Source organism: Danio rerio, chromosome 5, assembly GCF_052040795.2.
Source record: "Danio rerio strain M-AB ecotype USA chromosome 5, GRCz13ab, whole genome shotgun sequence".
Lineage (NCBI taxonomy): Eukaryota > Metazoa > Chordata > Actinopteri > Cypriniformes > Danionidae > Danio > Danio rerio.
Window position 1 is genome coordinate 27,287,810 of NC_141025.1, and position 23,984 is coordinate 27,311,793.

Consider the following 23,984-nt stretch of genomic DNA (forward strand, 5'->3'; position numbering starts at 1 on the left):
TTAAAACTTGACACTTTTTTGTAGTTACCCTGTACTAAGACCAACAGAAAATAAAAGGTTGCTATTATCTAGGTCACAGGTGTCAAACTCAGTTCCAAAAGGGCCGCAGCGCTGCACAGTTTAGTTCCAACCCTAATTAAACACACCTGATCAAACTAATTGAGTCCTTCAGGCTTGCTTGAAACCTACAGGTAAGTGTGTTGGAGCAGGGTTGGAACTAAACTGTGCAGGGCTTCGGCCCTCCAGGAATTGAGTTTGACACCCCTGATCTAGGTCAATATGGCTATAGGAACTATATTCTTATTCTGGCGTAATAATCAAGGGACTTTGTTGTCGGAATGCAGTTCCAAGCCATATCAGCCTAGAAAATAGCAACTTTTTTATTTTTATTTTGAAATGAGCCTATTTTTTAAAAAATGAAGTGTTCCTTTACCATCCAGAAAGGAAGATATAATATATTAAATCAGCTATTTGAGTTGTTCAACAGCCTGAGGATGTACACAGGGAGTGTAAATCTTTGTTTCATGTAAAAATGTATTTTTAAAAATATATATATTTCTAGAAGATAACAATTGTTAGGAATAAGATTCCCAGGAGAACTATTCTATTCTAACTATTCTTAGTGCACTATTATGGAGGAAGAAACCTGCAAAAACAATAAATAAATACGCAAATATATAAATAAATGAGTAAATAAATCCATAAATTCCTGCATAAATAAAACAATAAATAAACAAATAAATAAATGTATATAAATCCACAAATTTCTGCATACATATATTAATAATAATAGTGTGGGCAGGAAAATAATTAGATAAATTACACAAATGTTGAAGGAGTAAGAAAATGCTAAACTGAAATTTTATTTTTCCCTCCTTTCAAACGTTTATTCCTCAGGTCAACATGCTAATGACAGGGTGTCTGTCAATTATCAGAAGCCAGTCAAAAAAAAAATCAAATCCAAAAATTTTCTAATGAGCAACTAATTATGGCATGAAGACCACCTTCTGCTGGTTGACAGACAGCCTCTCATTAGCATGTTGAACTCAGGAAAAGAAAATACGCAACTACATTCTCCAACTGAATGAATAAACGGACCAGGGGGGCCAAGTCAGAGCACTCACTCTGGTCACCTGTGCGGGTTGGGGAAATTCTAAATTGAATCAGAACACTCCATAACAATTGGCTTAAGATTTTCAAGCTAAATTCGGGACATTGCAACATGCGGATCCTGGGAATTAAAAAAAAAAAAAAAAAAGAAGAAATAAACATTTAAAATAAACTTTCAGTTTAGCAATTTCATATTGCCCCAACATTTGTGTAATTCATTCATTTACCTGCCCGCGCTACTAATTATTTTTGTATTTTTTTATGCCGAAATTTGTAGATTTTGTATACAATTATTTATTTGTGTGCATAACTTTATTTATGCATAAATTTCTGTATTTAATTACTCATTTATATATATATATATATATATATATATATATATATATATATATATATATATATATATATATATATATATATATATATATATATATATACATAATTATTTATTCATTCATTGTTTTTGCAGGTTTGGGCCTCCTTACACCATGAAATAGAATGGTAAAAAAAAGACTATTTTAGTAAATTCATCATCTGCCTTAAGCATTGACAGTGCATTCTGTATTAAAATGGATATTAATAAGGAGCCTTAATTCCCAATATGTGAAATGAAATATTCCCTGATTCACAAGAGTCTCTGAAAACATTTTTTTTCTTTAAGAATTTGGGACATTTAATTCAGAGAAAGTGTGAATTCGGTGTAGATCATTCTTAGGATTTTTTAAAACAAATTAAGAAGCAGTTTTTTTTTCATCAGTACACTAAAAGTCAATGGGTTTCAAAACGAAACAACGACAAACAAAATCAGCATGTGCCTTCAATTAGATAAATAAACCCACACAGAATGAACTCCTTTCAGGCATGATTTATTGAAAACACACCAAAGTGATACTCTACAAACCTGTATTTTTTTTTCTTTTACAAGAGCAATTCTCTCTTCTGGGTATTAGTAAAATTGACAATACATTCGGTCACTGTGGCATTGTTCTGGAGCGCTAGGAAAGCATTAACAACTATATAATCAAACCTTTTTAATGTCTCTATCTTTTAAAAGTGTATAATACAATGTAATACAAGGCAAAACCCATCACCAGTCTAGACTACATTGAGAACACAGAGTGAGTGACAGTGTGAGGAGCCAGAGACAGGAGTGTGTGTGTTTGTGTGTGTTTGCTTGCATGTAAAAGAGACAGAGAGGGGACCAATATAACATATAAAACACACTATTCGTCTTCATCTAACATGGAAAAAGGTTAAGGCACATGATAGTTACAAACACATTTGCTACCAAGTTGTACACATACTGAGTTTTGATGCTCTGAATTAGTGATGTCTACATAGGTTCCTCTTGAATCCATTTCAATTTTTTTTTTCTATAAATATACAATGTGATGCAAATTCACACTCCGGGAACTTCTTGTACTACACGATACCAAAATCCTTTGGTTGTTTTCTGCGAAAAAGGCAGTCGGGAACAGACAATTCAATTATTAATAATGATTCTACAAAAGGCTAAAAGTCTGGATGTGAACGCTTTTCAGATTTCCAAAATTAACGGTATTACACACAGTTACTTTGTTATTAAGAGTTTCTGTTAGATCACTATGGAAAAAAAACACTTGCTACAGAAAGTTATACAGTAACGTGACGGAAATCAGATGAGAAAGCAGATGCTAGATTCGAAGAAACAATCATTTGTCGTTCTTATATTAGTTTGATGCGGTTATGAGTATGAAAAACACTGGATTTCTTTTAATCGACATTTGGAGAATTTACAATTACGCAAATCTAAACAAACGAATATTAAAAAACACGTCATGCTTTGTTTGTTACACGCATTTTTTGATGAAGTGAAAATATTTTGGCTTGCATAAAAGCTGAAATGAAAGGAAGCCTCTATCCCTGATTCCTCATCATTCCTGACCAAATTCTGTAAGCCAGTCAGACCTGTCTGAACATGTTGTTTTCCAATTATATCAAAAGAAAATTGAAAATAAGGGTAACACTTTATTTTGATGGTCCATTTGAGTATTAGTAGACTAGTATATCTGTTGATACTGCTCCTTCAACAGACATTTAACTGACTATAAAAAACTCCAACCCCAACCGAACAGTCTACTTATAATGTAATGAGAATTAGTTGGCATGTAGATGCAATGTAACTTAAATTCAACAAAGGGACCATTAAAATAAAGTGTGACCAAAACAAGCATCTCAGCTCAACAAAACAAGATGTACAAAATATAAATAGACAATGAAATCGACTCTACAAACTTTTGATGCACGTTTACTGAAAGCAATGATCTTTTTATTATATTATTATTAAGAAATTGTATACAAACATGGCCATGCTTTATGAATACGTAATACTGAATGTGCTGTTATGGATTCACATCTATGATGTTATGAAGAATTGTTTTGTTTTTATTCGTGTAACCTAATATACATTTATAAAACAACAAAAATAGAAAATGTTTTGAAAATCTAACTTTTTTTTTTTTTTTTAGGAGCAAATGAATCCTCCTACTGTCCCCACAATCTACATATTAACAAATAGAATTTTTATTGATTTTGTTTTCATCGTTACCCCTTGTTAAATAAACCAAAGCATAAGCTGGTAAGTGCCAGTGTTGCCCAGCATGCCTCTGGGAATTAAGCAGACCAAATCCATGTGAAAACCAGCAGCTCTCCTCCGTTTAGTAAATAAAACAAAAAAACTCGCTTTTCAACAACAGTCCTCAGTGAGAAGAAACAAACACAGTGATAATATGTCTTCAAACTTGCTTTATAAAGCCAGCACACAGAAATTGCAAAAGCGTGCATTTTAATATAGACCCCCAGACTTTGTATGTGCCCCCAAACCGTCGAAACGGACAACAGCAACAAGAACAACAACAGAAAAGAAACCCTTCTTTTTTCCCCTCCTTTCACAAATGTCTTCAATCTTTCTAGAAAACCCAAAATTTAGCTAAAAATGAAACCCGAACGGAAAAAAATTCACAATTCACTGCACTTCTGGGGGAAAAAAATCCACAAAACAAACAGTAATCAGGCAGAAACGGACAACAAAAATAATATAGGCAAAAATTATATATATATATATTTTTGTTTTGACATAAAAATAGTTTTTTTTTTCTCTGATATCCTCTTCACCCCTCAATCCAGCACACGTCCACGTCCACGACAGCACTTTCTGTATATTCACTCAATCCATCTGTCCATCTGTCCGTCATTCCGGCTAATCCTTAGTTCTGGGAAACACTACATCCAGTGGGAATGTACACATGAGAAGTGGCTTCTTTTTCTTTTCACTTGTTGAGAAATCTCAAAATATTGGCTGTTGAATGAAAGTCTCTCGCTCTTTCAGGTAAAAGTCTTGAGATGAGTCCACATCACGGTGAGCTCTGCGGTTAATGGCAGTGGTGACTCGTGGTAAAGATGTAGCGCTGTTGCTAGCTAAGCCTGTAGCGGAGAGGGCAAAACCACACATATCAGACCGCACTGTCAGACTACATAAAAAAAATCTTCTAGCCAGAGATGTTCTTATGATGAAAAGTCAAAAAACTAACAGATCTATAGATGTAGCATTTTTGATGTTTAATAGACATCTAAACAAAGACATCTAAAAATAGAGCTAAAACTAGGCTTAATCTGGGTTTTAACAATAGTACAATCTAGACTAGTCATAAACAGAAATCAATGACTATGTTAAGTTTGTCTAATATGTGATGACTAGTCTAATATTGCACTATTTTTAGACGTCTATTAGATTTACGTCTATTTAACACAAAATTGCTTGGTGAGAAGGCATAAAGGTGTTTTATACAGCAGAGTTAAGGATGCTAACATTGATAAAGCTCAATGATAAACATAAATGGCAGACTCACTTAGGGCAAGTATTACAGTGTATAGTTATAATTGTACATTCTGGATAATAAACTGTATAAAGTCACCTTAATGCCTATTCAGAAGGAGCTCTGTTTTAAGATAATGGACATGAAAAAGAGCATGATGATTAAATGATGGATGATTTTTATAAAAGGAGATTTTTTTCTGCATTGTTTTCTAGATTGAAACCATACAGTCAAATATATGAAGACGAGTAACATGGTAACATTCCACCAAATTTGCTTTGTTGAATGACAAACAACAGCTATGCTGAAATGTGCATGGCAATTTGAAATGATCATGGTTTCCTGTTCCAGATAGAGTATGGGATGAAAAATGTGTGGGTAAGCAGATATTTGCCAAGCATGAATGTGGAAAATGAATAGATGATAGCGATGCTAACCCAAAGAGTTAAGTGCACTCTATTTCAGTCCTTTTTGTCCACTTTTCACAGCACATCAATGTAAACTACAGTATACTAGATGCCAGTACACTATAGTTTAAAAGTCTAATCAAAAGAGATACTTCTTAAGAGATCTTTTCTGAGATTCTGTTTTTTAAGCAGACTCTGAATAATTTATTGTTAATAATAATAATAATAATAATAATAATAATAATAATAATACATGTGATAGTACCGTAGAAGTAGAATGTTATATAAAATATAGAGATTTTTAAAATCTGAATATATACTAGTTTTAAAGTGGTTAATGTGACTGGTTTTCAGATGTTTTCACACTTGTAGATTTGATTTCCTAAAAATTCTTGACTAAACATAAATATTCAAAAAACAAACAAACAAACCGTGTCCTTTTCAAGGTTGCATCTTGTGACAACTAGGCATGGGACGATAACCATTTTTAAGGTATACTGCGGTTTGGAAAAGTCAAGGTTTTAAAAACTTTCAAATATACCATTCCTAAGGTATGTGTACGATTTCTTATTTATATTTTTCGTTTTTTAGGACAAGTTTTAAAAAGAAATCTGTGTTTTTGAAACTAATGAAGACAGCAGAAGTCAATGACTCATTTGAATAATTTAGCCTGACATGTTTACTTCTCCAAAATATTATAAATGTTTCTTAAAATAAAATATATTGTGTTCAAAGGGGAATAAAGTTGTAGTTTTTTACCCAGACATTTAAAAAGAGGTTAATTTAGGGCAGTAATCACAATACTGTGAAACCGTGATATTTTTATCCAAGGTTATCATACCGAATCTTATACCGGGCCATGCCTAGTGACATCATGCCATGTTTTTAGTTTCTTTAGATGTGTTTGGTTTGTATTGCGTTCATATTTTAGTCAAACTGGGGTGTGTATCCAAAAACCATTGTTAGCTAACCAAGCTAGCAAGTTCCGTCGATACAAACATAGTTAGTTTATTTGCCGTTTCCCAAACCAATCATTCTGATGAACATTCGCAAACTGCATCGCAAACTTTCACGCATGCAACTACCTCTAGAGCTGTAGTTAGAAGCATAGTTCCTGGCTGTGTTCTATTCCCATCTCCCCTATGCCCTATTCCTTTCGAACATTCCAACATTTAAACTCAGAATGATTAAAAACAGCATTAAAGTCATCTCTCTTAGGTGTAATTTGCTTTTAAAGTATTTTACAGTTCAGTTTTAGCCATCTTCATTGACAATTACGTTCCCTTCGTAGTGCACTTTGAAAATATTTATGCCATTTTGAATGCAGCCGTGGCTCATGACGAAAGCTATAGGTGACCTAATAATGTTTTGTCTCCAAAGCTTGTGAAAACAAAAAACATAGCATACGTTAATGCTTTTAATTTATAGTAGGTTATTTATTAAGTATCTGTACGCTATATGACATGGGCCTGTTAGTTAGCATATTTCTGCAGTGGCTTAAATTTGTCAAATTGTAAAAGTAGACATTTTAAAAAATAAAAAAGAAATAAACAATACCCTACATTAATAATAATAATAATAATAATAATAATAATCATCATCATCATCATTAGGATAAGTAGGATTTTTAAAATTTCTTAATAAGTTCATGTAAATTACAACCATTAACGATTTAAATGATTTATATATGATATTAGAATATGATTTAGCTTTTTGTAAGTGATTTCATGTTTTAGAATAAAATTATAGAATCTTCAATATTCTCAATAATATTGGTAAAGGACACATGGGCCCTAAATGTGCCATTTACATATATTTCAATTGATATGAAAAACTGGTGCATGTTTTTACCGATACTTATATTGTTTTTTTTTTTTTTTTTATGTGCGTGCGTTTAAAACAATATAATTTGCACAAAAGAATGATGGGGCTTTCACTAAAGTTGTTATGGGCGTTTTATGTTACAACTAACGTGGTTCAAATGATGGATCTGCTACAAAGCAGCTACAGTTTTGGGAAACACTCGTCACTACATTGTTTATTTCCCAAACGATGCATCGTACTGTGATAGTTTAGCCGTGAGTTATGTCGTTGTATGGTAAAAGCACCCCTGCACAAGAGTTTGTTTGCAGGCGGACCAAGGCCCATCTTTTCAGTGGTCTCATTCCAATTGTTTTATGCTCACTAGGGTTCAGATAGCAGGGATCACACTTATTAAAATGAACCATAGTAACTAAGTAATCACACCATAGTTTATTTTAGTCAAACCAAACTTGCCAAATGTGAAAATGTCTAGCCAATGCACTCCTCTGGGTTAAGCAGAGCAAATGATAATGAAAGGTGGGTGTTATTTCATAAAGAAGATGAGGAAGAGACAAAAACAATACTGTAAAAACGTCCAGCAGCTCATTAAGACCTACCATGCATGCATTTAGACCCAGGAGTCAACAGGCTGAGGTTTAACATCACAAGCATCCACCAGACTGACAGTCGGCCTGTTGCTCCTGATATAGTGTTTCCTATTTGTGTCATTCTGCAAAGGGGTTCAAATCAGCAAAACCAAGAGTTCAAACACACAGAGAAAGCCAGAGTTAGTCCTCGCAACAGAGAAGCTCAAAGGGAAAAGAAACAGTTAGAATAGAAGAGAAAGTTCATTTAAGTGAACAGAACACATGCAGAAACATTTCAAAAACAACAAAACTTTAGTCAGGTTTACTTAAAGGCATAGTTTACCCAAAATAAACATTCTGTCATCATTTACTCACTTTTTAGTCGCTCTGTCTGAGTTTTTTCTTATGTTGAAGGCAAAAGAAGATATTTTGAAAGGTTTTGGAAACCATTGACTTCCATAGGATTTGTTATTTTTATGCTATGGACATCAACATTCTTCAAAATATCTTTTGTGTTTCTTGTTAAAAAAATTGGCTGCACAATATTGAAAAAACTGACATGATTTTTGGATTTTCTGCAATTTATACAGTATTGTGATATAAATACAACTTATTAATAATAAAAAAAAATACATACAGCGCTCGGCATAATTGAGCACACCCCATTTCAAATAATTATTTTTTATCAATTTCTCAGTGAATACAGGCAATGTATTTTGGTTTTTAAAAATACCAGAGGTGCCCAAAGTAGGGCCCGTGGTAACCTTTGGTTTGGCCCACCATCTCATCTGAAAACAGAGCAAAAATTATGGGGAGTTGATTGGGGCAAATTTCGATTTGAATGTAACCTTTTGTTTCATGGTTTAATTAGGAGCAACAGAAAAGCCTATTAAAGTTAAATATTTAATTTAAATGTTGTAAATTAGTCAGAATTTTAACATGTATACTGTAAAAAATTTGACCTTAAATTCACAGTAAATTACTGGCTAATAATTGCATTACTTTCACAGTAAATTACTGTATGTAAATTCACAGTAAATTATTGTGAGGTAGTTCACAGTAATTTACTGTGGTTTTGTCACATTAAATTATTGTGAAATTACAACCATATATTGTAACTTTACAGTAGATAATAAAGTCCGTTACTGTGATTTCACAGTATTATCTTGTAGAACAGTGGTTCTCAAACTGTGATACGTGTACCACTAGTGGTATGCAGAATCCTTCTAGTGGTACGCGGAGGAATGAAATATGTCATGTACATGCTACACACATTTCAAAATTTATCAAAAATTATGTATATAATATGCCACATATGACATATAGCCTATGTTTCTGAGGAACTCTGCCACGTTTTTTAACTGTGCAGAGTTGTAGCTCCTTTACTGGGCCTACCACACTACTGTATTTCAATACTGCTCATATTGGTGGTACTTGGAGAGACCATTTTTTTCTAAGGTGGTACTTGATGAAAAAAGTTTGAGAGCCACTGTTGTAGAATAAACTATATTTTTATAAATATTGTCACTTGACAGATGCACAAGACATCAGTGAGCAAATCAAAGCAAAGGCAGGAACAGCTTGACTCAGCATTGAACTTCAATGTGTTATAAATGGGATTGTTCATTATAAAATGTAAAACAAACTGTACTGCATCATTATTTGATATGTTTTAAAGCAATGCTTTTTTTTTTTTTTGTTATTTTTAAATAATATGGTAATAAATAAGAAATTACCCATGGTAAATTTTGGCTCACAGCCCTCAATCAAGTTTGGTTTTTGGCCTTTAATAAGAAACAGTTTGAGCGCCACTGGTTTAAACAAAACAGATTTATGAAACAGATATATTTATTAAAGTAATAATTTAGTCATCAAACACATTTAAAAATTGAAAGATAATACAAATAAATTCAAGCAAAATATTGCAAAACAAAATAAATTAACCTACAAAAATGTTTTCAAATTTTTTCTTCTCTTGATTTCTCCTCTTTATTAAATTTGTATTTAATATTTTTCTATAACATATAAATTTGGGTGTACTAGTTTTTGGACCATTATAGTAAGGCATTTTGTTAGATAAGCTCCAGATTTGAATGAATTTAAATGACAGATTTGTGAGGGGTCTACTCATGTATGCTGAGCGCTATATTAATTGAATATTCTCAGTTGTAAAGAACTTATTATTTTAGAGGATGATTTTGTAAGTAAGTGCATCTGCATAATTTCCATGCATAGATAAATATAATTAATCAAAGTTACAAATGAAATAAAAAAGTGCTTTACAGTCATAGTTTTCAGGCAAATACTGAATAATCAAATGTAAAATAACACCATAGTCTTCATTGTATGAATAAATAAACATAATTAATCATTGTCAAAGCTATTATGATGAAAATGAGCTATCACTCATATAAATGATGTGTTCTGAACTGTCAATTATAACCTAGACTAAACGTTGCAGATCCTGCGATGTGACTTTGGACCCTTTTCACAAGACGCGTTTGATGGTCATCATAATTTCATATCCTTGATTAAAAAAAAAAAAAAAGTATCAATATTTATATGCATTTATGGATGTATTAAATCATCTTTGCATCAAATTACCAAAAACGAATTACGGCTTATGCAAGGTGTTTCTAATGCAGCGTCTACGGGGGCTGAGAGTAAATTTGATGTTATTCTCTCCTCTGGCTGCCGTCATCAGTCTATTCACACTATTTTAGACCTTTTTCTGACAGTCTTGATAACACCATCACAGCATTTTTTATCATTTCAGCAAATTGGATGGTAAAAAAAATATTTGTTGTACTCTCCCCTCTCCCATTCACTGTGCTTTTACCCAACTGTGACGCCTTCCTCAACTGAGAAACCTGGAAATGTCTATTAAAAATGCACACATTACAATAGCAATGCCAAAACGATATATTGTGCAGCCCTACTTGGAACCACTAGAAAGTGAGTAAATGGTATTTATTTTTTGGTGACCTTATACCTTTAAGCCAACACAAGCATGCTGTGCCAACAAGGACCTCTAGAGGGAGCAACTTCATTGTATTAATATTAAAATAACAGTTACTGCCAAATATTTCTACAACAGAAAATAATAAATCTGTTTGTTTTGACAGTCGCAGCAGTAGAAATCTGAATTCGTCATCACTTCTATTAAATCTTTTAAAAAACCTAACAAAGAAATAGTGCAGGCAGCTGCTGAGGGATACAAAGGCCTGTCACAATGCTGAGACGGACTACAGATGGTGCGGGAGTGTAGTAGTCAATAATACAGTGTCTATGAACAGACTCAACACACAGCTGAGCCTGTCGTACGTAAGCAGACTCACAGTAAAGTGAATCAGCCTCACGCTGGGCTGTGATAACACTACTAATGTGAGATGACTTCATATTAAGTCAAGAGGGAGTAAGAAAACTCAATCTGCTGCTGCAGAGACGTTAAATGTGCAAGTCGACCTCTTCTGCAGATGCCAGGCCCCAGACACTTTAATAAAGGTGAATTTCACCAAACATTGAGGATATTTGAAAGCACCAAAACAAACACGTCAGTAAACCCAAAGCTTGCACATTTTTGATATCTCCAGTATCATTACTAGACACGCCCCTTACTGGTGATTGGCTGTAAGTGCGTCCTGGGGTCTGACATCATGGTAAAAAGTATTATTCTTATATTTTCATTAATGACTTTAAATTCTCAAATCTGTCTTTTAATGATTAACTAAAGTACAAAATGGAGCTATAATGAGGAGAAGCCAAGTTTATCTTCTTAAATCCACAGATGTGTGACCCTGGGCCACAAAACCATATCACAAATAACATACATGATATAACACATATAATAAATTAGCCTCCCATTGAAGCATACTTTGTTAGGATAAGATTATATTTGACTGTGATACAGCTATTTGAAAATCTGGAATCTGAGGGTTAAAAAAAATCTACTGATAAAGTACTGAGAAAATTGCCTTTAAAGTTGTGCAAATGAAGCTTTAAGAAATGGGCGTTACTATTAAAAAAATGTTTATTTGCAGAAGAAAATTTACCAAAATTATTCATGGAACATAATCTTTACTTAAAGGAACACTCCACCTTTTTAATTTTTTAAAAGTCTAATTTTACAAGCCTTTAACAGATAAACAGTTGACTTGAATCATTTCTGGTTCAGCTGATTTCTTGTTCTGGCAGGGTCACTTTTAGCTTAGCTTAGTATTATGAACAGAATTTGTCCATCAGCAATTTGTTAAAAATATAAAAAAAAGAGTTTTGATAATTTCCCTTTTTTTCCAGCTCAAGTCTTCTGTAGTAACTTTGTGTAATTAAAAAAATATATATATATTTTACACAACATTTTTAGGGGAATATCACTAAGAACTATACTCTCATTCTAGTGCAATGGTCAAGAAACTGCTGCTGTACCATGGCTGCACCAGGCGGAGTGATATTACGCAGCACTTGAGAACTGGTTCTTTTAGAGGGCACTTTAAATTAAAACTCTTTTTGAACAAAATGCTTATGGTCAAATTCAATTCAGTTCATTATGGTAAGCTAAGTTAAACAATACCCCGCAAAACAAGTAATCGACTGAATGATTCAAAAATGGTTCAAGTCAAATGTTTAACTCTTGGATGCTTGTAATATTATTCATTCATTCATCTTTCTTCGACGTAGTCCCTTATTTATCAGGGTTTGCCACAATGGAATGAACCACCTCTTGTAAAATGTACCTTTTTTAAAAAATGTGAAGTGTTCCTTTAATATTCTAATGATTTTTGCCATAAAATAAAAATTGATAATTTTGATGTATTTTGTCAATAGCCAAAGATATACTAACATAATACACCAACATAAGACTATATCAATGCAATACCAACACACGTGATCCAATTCATATATTATATTATATTATATTATATTATATTATATTATATTATATTATATTATATTATATTATATTATATTATATTATATTATATTATATGTTATTTTATTTATTATATTAAATTATATTTATTATATTATAATGTAATTTTATATTGTATTATTTTATATTTATTATATTATATTATATTTATTAAATTATATTATATTATATTATATTATATTATATTATATTATATTATATTATATTATATTATATGTTATTTTATTTATTATATTAAATTATATTTATTATATTATAATGTAATTTTATATTGTATTATTTTATATTTATTATATTATATTATATTTATTAAATTATATTATATTATATTATATTATATTATATTATATTATATTATATTATATTATATTATATTATATTATATTATATTATATTATATTATATTATATTATATTATATTATATTATATTCTGTCTACTGTTTGTAACTGCCAACACACTGGTGTAACAGTGTTACCATGTTCATGGCTTGTATGAAAATCAACTTGGCTCCTTTTGTTAACACAAATCTCTTATGATGCATCTTCAAGTAGATTGGGAGTTTTAAGATTTTATTACAGAGGACTCACGTTACCAAAATAACATATATTGTTATAACAGCATTTATCATTGCTATGCTTCTGTTCACTGCATTGTAGTAGGACTGTGCACCAGATTTTGTCTCCATAACAAATTTCCTGGTGACCCGTCTTTTCTCTGTCTGAAAAGTTGCAGCGTTGGAGCCTGGAGCAGCTAATGAGACAGAGGGGCTATTACAGCAGCACGGACAGCAGTCACGCTGAGTGCCTACTCCCATTAAACAGATGTACAAACGTGTCTCACTCCTGACACTTCAGCTCTGACCTTTAACGGCTCCCGCTCCTGCAGATCCGACGAGATGTCACTGCTTTTGTACTTGGAGTCTTTGTCTCGCTGGTCAATCGTGGAATAGCCATCTAATGAGAAGGATAGAAAGCAGTGAGGCTCTGTTATTCGTGATCGCTGTGTGTCGGCACCCTCAGCACGACTCTTCAAACATCAGCGACAGATCCCTCAACCTTCAGCTGAGAGCGTCCCGTACGTGCTGCGTTCACAGATGTTCTCGCACTCGCCTGATGTGTGCGATTACTGTGTGTTCGTGTGCATGCAGGCGGTGTGTGTTAGCGCTCTCCCACAGGCGGCACTTTTCATCACTTCCTTCTACCCACTCAAGCAGCGCCCCGTCTTCAGCCTCTGTCCAATTATTGTCAGTCAGGCTTGGAGAGGACGCTGCTTCAGAGGAGAAGATCAGAGAGACGATGCTGTAATGAAGAGGTGGCGAACAAGCAGTAGTGCTTCTGTTCAAATTTCCACTGGCCCATAACACAACAACACTACAAACATCTTATTAAAAGAGGGGTTTCGCAGACAGCGTTGGGATGAATGCAACTCTTTAGGGAAAACAGAGACACGGTTAGATCTGAATTACTAAATGCAACACTGATGGGGGACATTTTAGAAGTGGCGAATTAGACGGATTATGGTATTGTGTTCTCACAAAACCACATTAGTTTTTGTTTTTGAGGGCATGCCGGTGTTGTCTTACCTGGACCGAGTTCGTCCATTGGTATCATATCCCCACCGCTACACTCTCGGTGGCCTGCAAAGCATTTTACAGGCTGCATTTTTCACTGAACTAAGACTTACTGTATGTTCATTATTATTAAATAGAAATGATCATCGATAATAGTATTTAATTAGATTCTCTTCTTTTGCATGATCCTGATTCTTTTCTTTTTTTTTTAATGTAATCTGATTTACCGGTTGCAAGGGCGTAGATTTGCTTTTGATATTGGTGGGGACCTAATTTGACGTAATCTTCACTTTTTTAAAATGTAAAGTTTAAGGAATGTGTGACAAAAAGGTGGTTTGATAAAGACTTCCGTTTACTGAGGGCTTATTTGTACATAATCACTTACCACCACATCTGAACACATTTTTGCAAGTATAATATTGCCATTTGTACTTTAAGCTTGAAGATGACTTTACATGTCCTTGTTCTTTTCCTTTGAGTGTGCAACGGAAAAGCACGTTCTAGGGGAGAGCGGGGCACAAAGTAACACTTTTTGGTTTTGGCCAAATAATGAACAAAGTAATGGGGTTAGACAAACCATAATTTTTGTTGAATACACAAGCCTCTCCTACAAATGAGCATATAATAACAACGATAAAAAAAGACTAAAATGTAGTGAATAACATAAAAACTAACAAAAACTTGCACTGTTTTTAGTTTTTAAGCTTCGTTTTTTAGCATAGCAGTATTTTTTCAGCATTATTTGTGTTGACGAACACTGTTGTGAATCTTTAATACCCATCAATCATCTAAAGTGACAATTAGAGGACACAAAGTGAGAACAGCAGTAAAGTAACTGAACGGTGACCATCCACTTTCAAAAAGCATATAAATAACAATTAGTCCCTATGTTAATTATAATATATTGACAGTCAGTAACGAAGCAGTGGCAGCTGAGGCTCACACAGGCTGCCTATTTGTGAGAAAACAAATCAAATGTGCCAAACAGCAAACATAAAGAAACTGTGGCAAAATGTAAATTGAATTTATATTCATAACGTATGAGTTAATGATTCTTCAAATGCATACTGATGAAATCTGTTTTTATACATTTGGTAAGAACTATGAGGTAGTTGAAGAAAGTTAACTTCAAATTTAGAAAGGGATTAGCTATAAATATTTATATATACAACTTTTTAACATTTTTAAATCGAAAACACCTATAATAGAGACTTTAAATATCAGAATCAAAAGTGAGGTAACATTACAGAGTTTTTATGGATCTGGGGACAAATATTTAGTATGATAAAAAAATAGGAAATTAATTTAAGGGGAAAATGTCACATATATGCTGATTTATACAAAAGTTCTGTCTGATTCTTGAATCTGATTGGCTGATAGCCGTGCAATATTCTGCAATAACAGAACTTCTACATCCTCCTCACCCTTCTGTATTACTCCGGCCACATAGAGTGACAGCAGATCAATAAACAAATATTGCTGCTGTTGGACAACATAATGTAATTTTGAAGCTTTTTTAGTCGAGAATGTAGTTGTTTAGATTGCAAATATGCAGTATATTTATAAGGATAGCCCCTATTTTGAATATTTATAATTTCTGAGATACACCGCCAGAGGCCAAGATGGTGCCAGAGACCTCAAAATAAGCCCTTAGAGGTGGAAAAACCCAGCGTAATTTTAAACTACAGCTGATCCAATCATTATAAAACTGGTAAGTGACTAAGTCGAGATCTCTTTTTTAATTTAATTTTAGTGTGTTGAGTGTCTTATATATTAGGAATATATTTTGTGTTGGCCACTGTTTGTATAACCCAGAGTTACTTTTTGGTTGGCTACCTGTTTCTGAGTCTCTTGTTTTTATTTCTACAAACTAGTTCATTAAACAGAAAGAAAGAAGAAATGCCCACATGTGTTTAATGTTTTTTCCTTAACGCAAACACAACAATAATACGGTAGTGTTTGCGCTGCTTTTGGTGATAATTATTGTGATCTCCCAATTGCAACAGAGAAATACTGGGAAATCTCTGTAGACGGATGACATTTCATACCGTTTAGCAGTATAATCTTAAAATGTCAGCAAAATCACTTGTTTTGTTAGATATTATGCTAGAAATAAATGCTAGTTCTAATGTGATGTTGGTGAATTAGCAACAATTTCTGTCATTTTCTGTCAATTTCCCTTAGCAGTGCAATATGGCTGTATATCATCACTGTTGCCCATATACAGCCATATCGCACTGCTACTCCTGTGGTTTTGCTCATTTATGTAAGAGCTGATATACAACATTAATGCAAAAATCTCTGTACAAGAAACTTATTACATAACACATATTTTTTTACTGTGGTTTTACATATAAGATAACTGATGTACTTGCATGAACAAAAAATTACAAAGCTTAATGTCAAGCTCTGTGTTATCTTAAGTCAACAGATTGCTGTTGCTGATCACTTGCAATGGTTCATGGATGAGGAATTCATTTCAGAGCTGAAAAAGTTTTAATGCCTGATTTTTTTTCCAGCTATGGAGAAAAATGAACGAGAGCATTACTTTGGAACAAAAGCTGTTGAATAGGTGGGCGGTCACTGTTTTTTTTTCACATTAAGGCAAGCAGGGAATGGTGTGGGACTAATGGATATGATCTAATGTATCAATGTCATGCGCATCCATGCTAACAGCGGTAATAAAATCAGAAAAATGCCAAAGCTGTCATGCTAACTCCTCTCTCAATGAGATGTGCTTGGGTGGACGGATGGTACTCTTTATTGCAGCACTGCAGTAATTTACCATCATTTTACTTCAGAGTGAATGAATAATGAGCTCCTATGCCGAGGCCCATTAATCTGCTGTCTGATCCTCATAAATCATTCTGTATCATATGAAGCGCTCAAATGACCGATTAAAGCACAAGAGATGCGGCAGCTGCACACACCAGCTGAGGCACAGAGGTGAAAGATCAAGCATTCTGCTATGTGGTAAAACACAGAAAGTAGTGGCACTCAGAAGACATGTTCGCTTAGGTGCACCTGAACCTCCAGCACTCCCCTGAGCACCCGGATTTGCAGCTATCAGGGCCTAGTATGTTAAGTCTCTGTTTGGGGTCTTACGCTAACCTTGGCTCTTCTCCATCAAGGGAAGTGTGGTGTCGTCGTAGCCAGGCTTGCAGCTCTTGGATCCTTTGGGAGTTCCAGCTGCTATCGGCTGAGGAGAAATGACAGAAGAATGGTTCAGAAACAAGGTAGAGTGACAAACATTAAAAAAAAAAGAAAAGAAAAAGAAAAGAAAAGAAAACAAACATTTGGATTCTGCAAGACAGTGTGAGACATAAATCTTATAGGTATACAGGGGTGTGTTGTATCATATTTATCGTCCATAGTGGTATTGTAATTTATGCATTTACCAAAAATAAAAAGCATCCACTACATGATGAATCCTATTGCAATTTTCAGTTATTTCAGTTAGGAAAGCAAAAAAAAAAAAAAAGTATTAAAAAATAAATACTTTTATAAATAAATAAATAGAAGCACTTTAAAATAACTACACACTTATGAATCATCTATTAAGCATTAGCGAATAGTTAATTCAAATTCTGTTAAGCATTTACTCTACATAAACATAAGCAGGTTATAACTGCAGATACAATCTTATAAGCACATATATTATGTCTTTTATAACTGTGTTTTCATACATTGTTCATTAAAATTTATTACTAAGTAACATATTGCATAATTTACAATCCAGTTATTTAAGAGAAGTTGCAGGTTTTTAAAGATTATTTAAATTGTGTTTATTTTTTTAGACAGGATTACAATGATGTACTGTTCATTTGATACTAAGCCTTTAATTGTCATTAATTAGCGATTTATAAATGCATGAATATTCCTCACTTTAGATTAGGTCACAAAACTAAATTAAGTTGAGTTAATAAAGCATTTATTAACATACAAATTAACTATTAGTATATGCCTAAATAATAAGATATATAAACGTTAATTTTAATAGTTTATTAATCATTTACTAACTCATTCTGTATGATCTTAAACAAACCCAACTACTCCTAAATACATATTGATGATTTGTAAATAATGCGATACTTAATTTAGTCATGAAAAATTAATCAGTAACAAAGTATGAAAGTACAATTAAGCACATTATAAATGTGCTAATAAGTCAAGAAAACAGCATTTGTAGCTGTATTTATAAACTGCTTACTAATGTCTCTTAATATAGAGTTAATGCTTCACTAACAATGAATTCACTATTTGCTAATGCTTAAAAATAATTAATAGTGTGTAAAAGTGTCACCCAAACTTCATACTGATTTTATGCAACAGTTCCACTGTATATAAAAAACTAAATAAAATACTTTTGAGTTACATTTGGCACAATAGTGTGGACCAATCATTTAAAAAAATTAGTCAATGAATGGCTTATAAAGTGTCAAGTCAAACTAATATAGAAGGAGAAAAAAAATTAATCCGGCAGTCGGAGGGAGAGGCGGAAGGACATGCAGTAGTTCGGCATTCACGTAAGGAAAAAAGGAAACTGAAACCTAACTTTACTTTGGTTATTGCATGAAAATCGTGACTGGCATGTCAGTATTTGAGGGCAAATCAACCATGTAGCAGCATCTGAGTTCAAGTTCAGCACAGAGAAAAGTGTGCTCCTACAGTGCTTATCTGCCCGCTGCTTAATTACTTGAAGATGTAAATAGTTATTTGCAAACTAGAAGATGTTATGAAGCAGAAATTTATAGTTTTGGTTATTTTAATCATCATTTGAGTGCTATCTGACTGACGTTAAGATGTTAATTTTCCTCCGTGATTCATATGCATGCATGAGAGGATCACGTGCACATAAGCTGATTGCTGCAGTAGCAAAATTAATCGCATTTCATTTACATGTCTTAAAACTAAATATTTAAGTTCAGTATATTAAACTGTACTGTTGATTGTGCTTTAACAAGTGTTAATTCGGTATAATACTTGAAAATACTGTGTGAAAAATCAGACAAAATTCACAAATGTTTGTATATATATATATATATATATATATATATATATATATATATATATATATATATATATATATATATATATATGTTTATTTGCAATTTAATTACATATGTTGTATTTTTGTTTATTTTAAAGGTTTTTCACCTTTCTACTTTCCACCTTTCTACTTTTTACCTGCCTTCTCTTGCATTTATGATGCAATAAATGGATGAGTGGAATCCAGTCAAAACTTCCTTGATGATGTGTCTTCCTTTCAAGCGGAAAAACTTGTGCATAAGAGAAATAGCTTGACATAAAGAAAGGGACTTTTTGGCCCATACTGGACATTTTTGTATCATATTTAATTATCTTTATCAGGCCTAAACCAGCCAGAGTACCAGCACAAAAACATACTACGCATATTCAATAAATCACCATTGAATAGCCTTATTTCATATCTTGACTGAACTCTAAATAAATATAATTATAAATAAATAAACTGATTTGTTTCATTATAGTTATTTTCCTGCAAAATAGGCAGAATAATAATAAATATATATAAAATGTAATACTTATGTAATAAATGTAATAATTTTTTGTCATAATATTAAATTAAAATTTTGTTATTATTATATTATCTTTAATGTAATTTTTTTTTTACATTTTTTAAGTCATCGAGTAGAGACTAATAATCACAATATCAGAAGTTTGGGGGAAAATACTGCACCACTGTTATGAAATCTCCACTTTTGTTTTAACTTTTTTTTTTTTAGTAAAATCTTACCCATGCATATCTTTATGAAATTTTGTCTTTTAATACTTAAAGGGATTGTTAACACAAAAATTTACCTTTTCCACACACGTTTGAGTCCTTTTTGCTGTTGACCCCAAAAGAAGATATTTTGAAGAAAGCTGAAAACCTGCATAGCATTAGTTTGTCCTACTATGAAAGTCAATGGTTACAGGTTTTCAGATTTCTTAGTATGTTTTTTTTTGTGTTCAACAAACAAAAGAATTTTTCAATCACTTGAGGAAGAGTAAAAAGTGTGTAAGTGTTCCTTTTTGGGTTAACTACAGTTTCCCTTTAACCATTTTTTTAACATTATGAATTTATTGCTACTGGGATATTTGTGGAATGTGGAGAATGCATGTTGGAAACGTGTAATACAACTAGTGCACCAGACATTAAAGTTTTTCCAGATTTTTTACTATGACTCTACCTGGAAGTGTGTTTTATTCCAGCCATCCTTGGTTAGGGCGTTCCTCAGCTCCTTATAGCTCCAAACCGTCTGCAGAACATGGGAAGCAGCTTTGGTCTCCCTCGCCGACTGGCTGCAACGCATAAACACACACAGAGTTAGGAGGGATCCAGAGCCCGCTGGAATAACTCTCACATTCAAAGTCATCCAGTCACCACGGCTCCAATCTCCAACCCCTGTGGCCACAGATTCCTCTCTTTTCACTTCGTTAGCTTTTCCTGTGATCCTCACTTAATTACCAGGAGCCAGAGACTTCAAAGCCGCATCTCCAGAGTCAGAAAGAGATAGAGAAACGCTCTCTGGTCGCGCGTGTACTCTTTAAAAAGTTAATCTCTCACAATCAATATTTGGTTTTGAGGGTAAAATCAGACTCAGGCAGAAGCGGTAAGAAATGATGTGAAGCTTTAAATGAGGTCACGCGTGGAGAGGATGGAGGAGGTTTGTTTAACATATGGCTTACTCTCCTGAGGTCTCCTCTCCTGCTTTTGAAATCTGCAGCACTACAGCATTTAATATTCAGTTTTGCACACGCATATATTAAAGATGACATGTGTGGTGATAAAAATAAGACACTTCAAAGCGCCGCAACTCTTGTTGGTGTTTTTCTCTGAAAGCTGAGGAGGACCCTGACTAACCGTAAGATGTTTGCACAGATCAAAAACCTGTTGTTGGTGTACACAGCACACTAAGAGCGCTTTAAGAAGTTATAATTGGTTGAAGTGGAGGTAGAGCACAGGCTTGACATGGTTACACACTTCAGAGTTGGAGTCATCTTGTTTGCAATAGAATGACTTACTCTCGGTTTGAGTAGAAATTCTTGCTGATAATATACACTACCTGACGAAAGTCTTGTCACCTGTCCAGGTTTTTGGAACAACAAACAATAACTTGACTTCTTGTTGATCATTTGGTATTAGAAGTGGCTTATTTGAAAGGCAAAGTCCTCTAGATTACGCTTATTTTACCAAAATAAAATATGATCATGCCTCAATTTTTTAATTATTTAACTAGGACAGTGAGCTCTGACTTTGCTTAGACAAAAGTATTGTCACTTAACAGAAATAATGTACAGTATAAAATATAAAGTCATGCTGCAATGAAAAATGAATTAAAATTGTGTATAACTCCCATGAGCTTGGAGGACTGCATCCATACATCTCTGTAATGACTCAAACTTATTAATAAAGTCATCGGCAATGGCAAAGAAAGTGTTCTTACAGGACTCCCAGAGTTCATCAATATTCTTTGAATTTATCTTCAATGCCTCTTCTTTCAACTTACCCCATATAAGCTCAATAATGTTTATGTATGGTGACTGGGATGGCTAATCCTGGAGCACCTTAACCTTCTATGCATTTAGGAACTTTGATATGGAGGCTGAATCATGAGGAGTGCTATCCTGCTAAAGAATCTGCCCTATCCTGTGGTTTGTAATGTAATGGGCAGCACAAATATCTTGATACCTCAGGCTGTTGATGTTGCCATCCACTCTGCAGATCTCTCGCACAACCCCATACTAACTGTAACCCCTAAATCATGTTTTTTCATTACCAAACTTGACTTATTTCTGTGAGAATCTTGCTTCCTTGTAGGTTCCAGTAGGTCTTCTGCAGTATTTGTAATTGGGATGAAGTTCAACAGATGGTTCATCTGAAAAATACCTGTTGCCACTTTTTCACATGATCAACTAGAAGTCACATAGTTATTATTTGTTGCTCTTATAACTGGGATCGACGACAAGACTTTTGTAAGGTAGTGTATTAGAAATGCACAATTGATATTCATCAGCTATTTTTGTCTGTTGTATAATAATGAAATCTGAATTGTGGGACAAAAATGCTACTTATACTAATGATTACATTTTAATTAAAAACTTAATTTATAAATGTTTTCAATAGTTTATTATTGAAAGTCTTTTTAATCTTTTTGAGTCTTTTTTTAACTAATTAATTTTTGGAGCCATTTGATGGGTCAAACACATTGATTCATTTTTAATTTTTTGGGAAAAATCATTATATTAATAAGTAAAGATCATGTTCGCAAAGACATTTTTAAAATTTCTACTGCAAATACAGTTGAAGTCAGAATTATTAGTGCCCCTTTGAATTTTTTTTTGATTTTTTAAATATTTCCCAAATGATGTTTAACAGAGCAAGGAAATCAACACAGTATGTCTGACAATATATTTTCTTCTGGAGAAAGTCTTATTTGTTTTATTTTGGCTAGAATAAAAGTAGTTTTAAAGTTTTTAAAAACCATTTTAAGGTCAAAATTATTAGCCTCTTCAAGTTATATATTTTTTTCAATAGTCTACAGAACAAACCACCTTTATACAATAACTTGTATAATTACCCTAACCTGATTAGTTTACTTAATTAACCTACTTAAGCCTTTAAATGTCACTTTAAGCTGTATAGAAGTGTCTTGAAAAGTATCTGTTAAAATATTATGTACAGTCATCATGGCAAAAATAAAAAAAATCAGTTACTACAAATAAGTTATTAAAACTATTATGTTTAGAAATGTGCTGAAAAAAAAAAAAACTTCTCTCTGTTAGACAGAAATGAGGGGAAAAAATAAACAGGGGGCACATTTTTTTGACTTCTAACAACTGTATATTAATTCATTTTCTTAATATTTTGTTTTCTAGATTTTCAGATCTTGGTCAAATATTGTTCTATCTTAACAAAACATACATCAATGAATAGATGATTCAGCTTTCAGATGATGTTTAACATTATGAACGATTTTGTGGTCACACTTACTTTATAAAAAAAGCACATTTACCAAATCATTTAAATTTATTATTACACATTTATTTAATATAAATTTATTTAATAATGATTCCTTAGAATGATAAAGATTCATTTTTTAAATGAGAAGAAATGAGAAATGAGTCTGTAGTAAATCACCTGGTCCTGTTGATGGCCACGAGTTTGTCGATGGCTTGAGCAGTAATGAGAGAGCGGGCATTTTCAGAGCTGTCTGTGATGATTTCATGGATAGTGTTGAGGATGGCCACTACTGTGTCTTCCTCCAGGTTTTTGGCTGGCCGCTGCTGGCCACTGGGCAGGTTGCTGACCAAGTCCCTCATAGCATAACTGCCTGAGGATGAGAATACGACAGAATCTGAGATTGGCCTCAGGAAGAGAGTGAACTGTTGAAACCTGAGAGCTTATTAACAGAATAATCTGTTGACAGCTTAAAATAAAACAAATAATATAAATAAATAAACTATATATTTATAATACCAATATATTTAATATATATAAAAATAATTATATATTACTTCAGATTTTTCCAAATTTTAAAATAGCAGAGTACATATCACTGGTATAATAGAACAGCATGGAAGAATGATATACAGGTAGATTAAATTACTTTCACATAATGTTTTTTTTTTTCAACTTTTATTCGTCAAAGGTGATATAAATAAAATGCATTAAGGTTTCCACATAAATAATGAGCAG

General features: G+C 32.9%; 1 protein-coding gene and 1 long non-coding RNA gene across 57 annotated transcripts in view; one reads left to right on the top strand and one right to left on the bottom strand.

Annotated features, from left to right (window-relative positions):
• Positions 1 to 1,960: 1,960 nt before the first annotated feature.
• Positions 1,961 to 23,984, bottom strand: part of arvcfb (ARVCF delta catenin family member b) — a 428,020-nt gene continuing 405,996 nt past the window's right edge. For 23 of the 56 annotated variants that reach the window (XM_087252461.1, XM_087252459.1, XM_087252446.1 and 20 more), the window contains 6 exon segments: positions 23,427 to 23,619; positions 20,476 to 20,587; positions 17,375 to 17,462; positions 13,555 to 13,646; positions 7,792 to 7,904; positions 1,961 to 4,572 (listed from right to left, as the gene is read on the bottom strand). In XM_087252461.1, coding sequence (XP_087108587.1) covers positions 7,803 to 7,904; positions 13,555 to 13,646; positions 17,375 to 17,462; positions 20,476 to 20,587; positions 23,427 to 23,619 — 587 coding nt within the window. In that variant the 3' untranslated portion in view covers positions 1,961 to 4,572; positions 7,792 to 7,802. 56 annotated transcript variants of the gene reach the window in all.
• On the top strand, positions 7,254 to 9,507 carry LOC147843985 (uncharacterized). The gene is made up of 2 exons (XR_015491243.1): positions 7,254 to 8,937; positions 9,260 to 9,507. It is a non-coding gene; the product is annotated as an uncharacterized LOC147843985 (long non-coding RNA).